Genomic DNA, 9,770 nt, shown 5'->3' on the forward strand with positions numbered 1-9,770 from the left:
AGTTGACGAACAAATGGCCGGACATTCCCCTTCAGGATTTTTTGGTAGACAGTAGAATTCATGGTTCCGTCTATCACAGCAAGCCTTCCAGGTCCTGAAGCAGCAAAACAACCCCAGACCATCACACTACCACCACCATATTTTACTGTTGGTATGATGTTCTTTTCTGAAATGCTGTGTTCCTTTTACGCCAGATGTAACGGGACATTTGCCATCCAAAAGTTCAACTTTTGTCTCATCAGTCCACAAGGTATTTTCCCAAAAGTCTTGGCAATCATTGAGATGTTTCTTAGCAAAATTGAGACGAGCCCTAATGTTCTTTTTGCTTAACAGTGGTTTGCGTCTTGGAAATCTGCCATGCAGGCCGTTTTTGCGCAGTCTCTTTCTTATGGTGGAGTCGTGAACACTGACCTTAATTGAGGCAAGTGAGGCCTGCAGTTCTTTAGACGTTGTCCTGGGGTCTTTGTGACCTCTCGGATGAGTCGTCTCTGCGCTCTTGGTGTAATTTTGGTCGGCCGGCCACTCCTGGGAAGGTTCTCCACTGTTCCATGTTTTTGCCATTTGTGGATAATGGCTCTCACTGTGGTTCGCTGGAGTCCCAAAGCTTTAGAAATGGCTTTATAACCTTTACCAGACTGATAGATCTCAATTACTTCTGTTCTCATTTGTTCCTGAATTTCTTTGGATCTTGGCATGATGTCTAGCTTTTGAGGTGCTTTTGGTCTACTTCTCTGTGTCAGGCAGCTCCTATTTAAGTGATTTCTTGATTGAAACAGGTGTGGCAGTAATCAGGCCTGGGGGTGGCTACGGAAATTGAACTCAGGTGTGATGCACCACAGTTAGGTTATTTTTTAACAAGGGGGCAATTACTTTTTCACACAGGGCCATGTAGGTTTGGATTTTTTTTCCCCCTAAATAATAAAAACCATCATTTAAAAACTGCATTTTGTGTTTACTTGTGTTATATTTGACTAATGGTTAAATGTGTTTGATGATCAGAAACATTTTGTGTGACAAACATGCAAAAGAATAAGAAATCAGGAAGAGGGCAAATAGTTTTTCACACCACTGTACCTATGCTATACTAATTCAAAAATTTCTGAAAATAAATATTTTTGTTGTCACTTTAACTCTCATGCTCCAGAGTCTTAGGCGTTATTTCCAGACATTTCTGTTCATTTTTTGTTTAGAGATGTTACAGTCACTCAACCAAAAGATGTGCATTTTAAGGTAATTAGGCATGTCCAAAACGGGCCAGTATTATTTTTGAATATGCTTTGTGATGGATTGGAGACCCAGTTAGGCCAAGTTGCTGTCTTGCACCTGATTTTCTCTGGAATGGGTTCTGACCAGCTATGATACTCTTATCTATCCGTGTGGATGGATATTAAAGTGCCTTTGAATTTTTAAATTATTGGTCATACTACTGAGTTTTAAAATAAATAACTTATTTATTTTTACTATGCAAATGAATAATGTGATGTGCTGTCTGTACAATACCTATGTACACTTAACCAGGCCACAAATAACAGCCTTAGGCTGTTGTAAGAACTGATCACGACCATGAGAATTTATGAACAATTAAACTATTATTAAAAAGGCTGCTGTTTTAATGATCTTTCTGGGGTCGGCAGGCTTGTTACTTATTTATATAAAGGTAAATGTTTTTCTATTGTAGTCAACAAATAAATCTCTATGTATGCTACAATGTCAAAAACATTTTGATGTAAACAGGCCTTTCAGCTCAAGAAAGCTCACCTCAGCCTGGCACCTAACTCTTTGAATTTGATGGCAAAACTGACAGACTACCCTTATGTATGTTATTTATTCCAACCCCGACTGTGGCCAAGAGCCTATCCACCCTTCCAGGGGTTCTCCAACCCATGTACCGGGAAGGCAACACAACATGCCTGACTCTCTGTCTTAGGAGCAAACCTGTGCTTCAATCTCCTTAATGATTGAGTCCTCATCTATCACTACCTTTCTCTTTCTGGGAACTGGTTTTGAGGTGGCCTGTTGGTGCTCTTCATCCCAGCCTACCACCTCAGAATCGTCACAGATACTGTCCAGCTCCGCAAAGGCCGAAAAAGCTTTGACACTTTCAATTCTGGGGTTCATGCCCCCAGACAGTGTGCACTTTTTACCTTGCGCCTTGTGACCATTACTCACCTATCTGTACCTGTCTGGTCTGGAATCTCCTCCTACGCCACCTTAGGGCTGCACACTATCACTTTAAAGGACACTTGGGTCAGATCTGCCAATTCTCTACTACAACGCAGGCCAGCCAATTCCTCCTCCAGTTGGAGCTCAAGGTGTTGGATCCTCCTAGAAGACTGCCTCCTCCAAGCTGTCATCTAAAAAGTCCAACATCCAACAGGACTTGAATTGCACTGGCCTCATTATTAAAACTGTTTTAGGATTACTAAAACTTCCTTAACTTTTACTTTTTTAATTAAAATTAAATGATTTAACTTAAATGGTAAAACTAAAAAATATAAACCAAAGAAATCAGATTAAAGAACTCCTACAGCTATTTTATACCTTCTGGTCCATTAAGCTCCTGTACTGATCTCCCTCTCAACTGCCTGCTGTTTGTCCTTCTATGAGGTTAACTTACTTTTCTCCATCAGTTCTCCTAAATTTGCACTCCTCTTATGCCGTACTAAAAAGGTCTCCACTCACACTGTTTGTATTCCCCCGTATTAATGAACCCTTATGCTGTCGCCCACTTAACTGCTTTACTTCCGGACCACTAAGAACTGTTTAATTTAAAATAAATAAATAAAACTTGCTCAGTAAATATTTTAGTGAAATAACATCTTTTAAAATACTACATATAGTAACAGCTTACTTAAATTTACTTAATTGAGTTTTAATGTGAAAGTATTGTAAAAGTATTTGAAAAAGCAACAACATATTATTTTTGGATGTGCTTTCATCGTGTTAGTAAATACAGCAATGTACAATTTTTATGTTCTATAAAATAAGTGCATGCATATTGCTTTCATTCTGTGGGGTTTATTATTACTTGGACTAGAATATTATCTAAGGTCATGTCGTACACTTGTTTCATAATTTCCATATATGTAGAATCATTTTAATACAGTACATATTGTTAAGTTATTGTAGCCTACATTTTAACAAGTAAATGTTTGCTTTTATATACTTATACAGTAACAATCGAAACCCAGAATATTGACAGGACTCTGAATTCTGGATCCAAATTTCTGGAAAAACTCTCAACACAACTAAGCAACAAGGGAATAAACCTCAGCACGAAAAAAGCTGAAATGTTTTCTTCCAATATGCTCATGGTTTTCTGTCCTGTTGTCTCTCGCATTGGGACTGATATTAAAGCAGCTCTTGAGGGTATACCTAGTAAGTACATATTTTAATAAATTTCAACTGTACTATAATATATGACATTGCCACATAATTAACAATACTAGAAAATGGAAAAACTAAAAACCCCAGCAAATTCTAGATAAAGAAGAATAATCCCTGGGGGTCTTTATATCTTTGCATTAAAAAAATGCCACTCTATGGGCAGACAATTACTATAATACACAGTCAAAATTGTATATTGTAGTGTCCAAGATTGTGCCAGTTGCTGATATCTGTAACACTTAGCTTCTATGTGGATAAGCACATCAGTGAATGATAATGTACAATATAATAATAGAACAATATACTGTATGGAGTGAGACAGTGGTCCATAGACTAGCACACAGCTTGAAGTCCTGGACTCCAGGTGTAGCCTGGGCATATCCTGTGTGGTGTTTACCAGTCTTGCCACTTCTGCACTATTTTTTTCTTTGTGTAGTCCTATGTGTATTGTTTGCTGATTAGTTATTCTTGAATGGCCAGTTCAGATTAAAACTAATACTGGACTGAAACTAATACATTGCGTTTAAGAAAATGGATCAGTACAAATAACAGTGAATAATTAAAAAGGTTCAGGATAGACATTTTGTTGGAACATTTGAGGAATGAGAATGAAAGGTGTCAAATGCTTAAAACTAATTAATCAGATACCCAACAGTGAGTATATTAATCTATAAGAGTTGCACAAGGCCAGAAATATGTATACATTATGTACTTGACAGTTTAATTAAATGTATACATACAGTGGGTTTAGAAAGTATTCAGACCCCTTCACTTTCTGCAAAAAGAACTAGATTTAAAGAAAGATTTAATTTTAAACGGGCGCATTTGTCATTTTTACCCATCAATCTAAACTTTTAAAATGTTTAAACTTAAAAAAAAAAAATTATCTAAACTTTAAAAAAAAAAATAAAAATCAAAAACTGAAATCTATCATTCATATAAGTTTTCAGAGCCTTATTTTAGTACTTTGTACAAGCCCCTTTGGCAGCAATTACAGCTTTTTGGGTAATTTCTGCAAGCTTTGCACACCTGTATTTGAGTAGCTTACCCCATTTTTCCTGAAAGATCTTCTCAAACTCCATTAGATCAGATATGATACATCTGTATACTGCCATCTTCATGTCACACCACAGACCTGGCCTACTCACGGATAGTCAGAGACTTGTCTAAAGTTATTCCAGCATTGTCTTGGCTGTATGCTTCAGGTCATTATCTAGTCTAAGGTGGTGTGCAGTCTACAGCAGGTTTTCTTTAAGGACCTCTCTGCATTTGACTGCATTTAACCTTCCCTCAATTCTGAACAGTCTCTCTCTCCCTGGGGCTGGCAATCACAGGGAACCTAAAAGACTTAACTTTTTGGTTATATCCAAGAAAAAATAACATTAGCATTCATATCATCAATGATAAGAATCATGCCTAAAATGTTTTGATGTTGATTAATCTGTTGTTTCCTTTTTTGTTCATAGCTGAGAAGAGAGTCATCTTAGTGGTTATGCACCACACACCAAATCCTAAACTTGTTATTAGTGACAGCAGAACGTATGTTGATAAACCAAATATTCTGGAAACAGTGGACTGCCTTTTCCATGAGCAAAATGGATTTTATGATTGCAACACTAATGTACAAGCAATTCAGAGTGTAAGTGGAGCACTTGAAAAAGTGTCAGGTGAATGCCCTCTGAAAGGTTAATGCTTCTTGGAGTAAATTAAGACCCCTTATATTATAGATTATATTTAAACCTTGAGGAGGGTGAAAAGCAGCTTCAGCTCTCAGAGGCACTTTAATTAAATGAGGAACAAATAGTGTAGTGTTATTGTTAACTGAAAAATCTGGAGGTGGGCAAATGGACGAGACACCCTTGAGTCTAAGAAGGAAACTAACTTACTCAAGAGGGATAGCTTGAATCTTTAGTTTTTCTTTTGTTTGCACATTAAACTTCAGCTAATGAATCCCTTCAGCAGAATATGCATAAATAAATGATTTGCTTAAACCTTCTGTCTGTAATTATTTTGTCAATAATATCGATACATTATGCATTCATTTGTATTTCATTACTAGGTAGAAATCTATACTAATAAAAGGCAAAGCCCTCACTGACTGACTGACTGACTGACTCACTGACTCACTGACTGACTGAGTTGAGCTCGAAAGCCGTGGGGGGCGGAGTTTCGTGTGACATCATGACGCCTCTCACGTAATCACGCATTACGTAGAAAACCAGGAAGAGTTACAAAAAGCGCTGAAGAAAACATGCATTATATAATTAAGAAGGCAGCAAAACAATTAGAAGCGAGCGAGTGACATATAAAACCATATTCAGCGGCTCACGTGAACTGACGCAGTGCGCAGACAAAAAGCAACAGTTCCAAAGAGTGCTGAACAAAAACCGAATTACACTGCTACGCTCAAATAGACAAAAAACACGCCGTGACACAATAGTAGAGCCTTCACCTGTAGCTCCGAGGTTCGATTCCTGAGAGGGGATGCACTAAGTATGTACGCGCGCTTCTCGATTCATTTTAGCTTCGCATCCCCTTGGTTTGAGACGTATGAAAACATATGCGGTTAACGCAGAAAGACAGATCACCAATTGAAGCTTCATAAATAATGGATACTTTATTCGTGATCAATGATTGTTTTGCTAAAGCCATACTCAGTGTATTCATTAGATGAACGGTAAAAAAGTAAGAGTGAGGGGAGGGTAAGTTACTGAGGCACGCAGGCAAAACCACAATAGCACGCGGGCTCGATGTACTGTAGTGCGCGTCAACTCGATCTGAATTGCACGATCACATTCGAAAAAATATTTCCTTTCCAGTTCTATTTAGTCCATATGTGTCAAACTCAAGGCCCATGGGCCACATCCGGCCCAGCGTGTAATTATATTCGGCCCGCGAGATCATTTTATATACTGTATTATTGTTATTAATGGCCCGGGGATATGAAGCGCTGGTAACACAATAAACTACAGATCCCATAATGCAGCGCTTCAGCTTCCTTGCCGAACACTTACCGCGTAGAGCCTTTAAAAACTGATGGGAGGCTGAGTATATGTTTACTGACATTGCCGGTAAACCCGTGTGTCTCATTTGTGGAGCTAATGTGGCTGTAATTACAGAATTTAATCTAAGACGGCACTATGAGACAAAACATCAAGATAACCTGAAAGACCTGAATGCAATGCAAAAGATTATGAAAGAAGAAGAGTTAAAGAAGAATCTGACACTTCAGCAGACGTTTTTACCTGTGCAAAATCACAAAGTGATTTCAAGTGAAGCTACTTTTATGGGAGACACAAATGCACCAGTGCAACTTGCCCCACTTTCCCTGTTGCCAAGTAATGTTGAACCAAGTCGGCACAACGGTGTTCCCAAATACGTACTTTGCTGATAAACTGAGCGCACTGCACACTGAGTTCGCACAGCGCTTTGGTGGCTTTGAAGAACAAAAAAACCGTCGATGTGGAAACTGCACCTGTGCAGATTCAGATGGAGGTGATTGAGCTGCAGTGTAATAGCACACTGAAGGCAAAGTACGATACTGCAGGGCCCGCACAGTTTATTCACTCCATTCCCGCACAAATGCTCCAGCTCCGTCTACATGCGTCTCGAACCTTGTGCATGTTTGGTACCACATATCTGTGTGAGAAGCTCTTCTCAGTCATGAAGACTAACAAAACAGCACACAGGAGTCGCCTCACTGATGAGCACCTGCAGTCCATCCTGAGAATCTCCACAACACAGAACCTCACACCAAACATAAACGAGCTTGTTGCCAAAAAAAGATGCCAGGCGTATTTATGATAAAATGACATAAGAGCAAAGGCAACTGAATGATCTGATTTGTTATTGCTGAAAAGAACAAATTTTATTTATATTTTCAGGTTTTGTTATGCACCATGTTCATATATTAATTTGTATAATTTTGACAGGATATATTTTTATGGAGAGCAAAATCTTTTGGGATATTTAAAATTTAAGTTTTTTTATATAAAATTACACAAGAGTAAAGAAATTTGAATGTTTGTTCTTTTAACGTTTACTTTATTTCTAACTTGTATAATTTATACAGGATATATTTTTATGGAGAGCAAAATATTATAGGTTATTTAAGGTTTGAGTTGATTTATTCCGGAATAATATTCTGTCGACTAAATAAAAATTCCTTCTATTTAAAATTTAAATAGAACTTGAACAGATATGATAGTTCATAATATCCACGCAGACTTGCACGTAAGAGCGGGAGTCATCCGTTTTAACAAGCAGCGTATTGCACTGATACGAAATAGCCTGCCCATTTAATTATTTAGGAATGGATAAATAAATTAAGATTTTGTACAAATAATGTTTTTCATTTATCTTCCTTCATGGATTCTGGCACCCCCAGCAACAGTTGTGTGTGTGTATATGTATATATGTAGATATGTATGTATATATATATGTTTATATATATATATATATATATGTGTGTATGTATATATATATGTATGTATATATGTGTGTGTGTATATATATATGTGTATATGTTTATATGTATGGATATGTGTATATATATATATATATATGTTTATATATGTGTGTGTGTGTGTATATACAAACCGGATTCCAAAAAAGTTGGGACACTAAACAAATTGTGAATAAAAACTGAATGCAATGATGTGGAGATGGCAAATGTCAATATTTTATTTGTAATAGAACGTAGATGACAGATCAAACGTTTAATCCGAGTAAATGTATCATTTTAAAGGAAAAATATGTTGATTCAAAATTTCACGGTGTCAACAAATCCCAAAAAGTTGGGACAAGTAGCAATAAGAGGCTGGAAAAAGTAAATTTGAGCATAACAAAGAGCTGGAAGACCAATAAACACTAATTAGGTCAATTGGCAACACGATTGGGTATAAAAAGAGCTTCTCAGAGTGGCAGTGTCTCTCAGAAGCCAAGATGGGTAGAGGATCACCAATTCCCACAATGTTGTGCAGAAAGATAGTGGAGCAATATCAGAAAGGTGTTACCCAGCGAAAAATTGCAAAGACTTTGCATCTATCATCATCAACTGTGCATAACATCATCCGAAGATTCAGAGAATCTGGAACAATCTCTGTGCGTAAGGGTCAAGGCCGTAAAACCATACTGGATGCCCGTGATCTCCGGGCCCTTAAACGACACTGCACCACAAACAGGAATGCTACTGTAAAGGAAATCACAGAATGGGCTCAGGAATACTTCCAGAAACCATTGTCAGTGAACACAATCCACCGTGCCATCCGCCGTTGCCAGCTGAAACTCTACAGTGCAAAGAAGAAGCCATTTCTAAGCAAGATCCACAAGCTCAGGCGTTTTCACTGGGCCAGGGATCATTTAAAATGGAGTGTGGCAAAATGGAAGACTGTTCTGTGGTCAGGCGAGTCACGATTCAAAGTTCTTTTGGAAATCTGTGACGCCATGTCATCCGGACCAAAGAGGACAAGGACAACCCAAGTTGTTATCAACGCTCAGTTCAGAAGCCTGCATCTCTGATGGTATGGGGTTGCATGAGTGCGTGTGGCATGGGCAGCTTGCATGTCTGGAAAGGCACCATCAATGCAGAAAAATATATTCAGGTTCTAGAACAACATATGCTCCCATCCAGACGTCATCTCTTTCAGGGAAGACCCTGCATTTTTCAACAAGATAATGCCAGACCACATTCTGCATCAATCACAACATCATGGCTGCGTGGGAGAAGGATCCGGGTACTGAAATGGCCAGTCTGCAGTCCAGATCTTTCACCTATAGAGAACATTTGGCGCATCATAAAGAGGAAGGTGCGACAAAGAAGGCCCAAGACGATTGAACAGTTAGAGGCCTGTATTAGACAAGAATGGGAGAGCATTCCTATTTCTAAACTTGAGAAACTGGTCTCCTCGGTCCCCTGACGTCTGTTGAGTGTTGTAAGAAGAAGGGGAGATGCCACACAGTGGTGAAAATGGCCTTGTCCCAACTTTTTTGGGATTTGTTGACACCATGAAATTCTGAATCAACATATTTTTCCCTTAAAATGATACATTTTCTCAGTTTAAACTTTTGTTCCGTGATTTATGTTCTATTCTGAATAAAATATTAGAAGTTGGCACCTCCACATCATTGCATTCAGTTTTTATTCACGATTTGTATAGTGTCCCAACTTTTTGGAATCCGTGTGTATATATATATATATATATATATATATATATATATATATATATATATATATATATATATACAGAAACACTCATAACAGTGACAAAACAATTACATTGACAATCATGTTACGTTATTTTCAAAATGTTTCCTTTTCTTTTTCATTACTTCTTTAACACACTACTTCTCCGCTGCGAAGCGCGGGTATTTTGCTAGTCTTA

At 37.9% G+C, this 9,770-nt stretch overlaps 1 protein-coding gene across 2 annotated transcripts in view; it reads left to right on the forward strand.

Annotated features, from left to right (window-relative positions):
- The window catches only part of LOC120526126, a 30,706-nt gene extending 25,323 nt beyond the window's left edge, over positions 1-5,383 (forward strand). For both annotated transcript variants that reach the window (XM_039749078.1, XM_039749077.1), the window contains exons 11-12: positions 3,175-3,378; positions 4,854-5,383. In XM_039749078.1, coding sequence (XP_039605012.1) covers positions 3,175-3,378; positions 4,854-5,077 — 428 coding nt within the window. In that variant the 3' untranslated portion in view covers positions 5,078-5,383. The remainder of the gene's footprint in view (positions 1-3,174; positions 3,379-4,853) is intronic.
- Positions 5,384-9,770: the final 4,387 nt, after the last annotated feature.

This window comes from Polypterus senegalus, chromosome 3, assembly GCF_016835505.1.
Source record: "Polypterus senegalus isolate Bchr_013 chromosome 3, ASM1683550v1, whole genome shotgun sequence".
NCBI lineage: Eukaryota > Metazoa > Chordata > Cladistia > Polypteriformes > Polypteridae > Polypterus > Polypterus senegalus.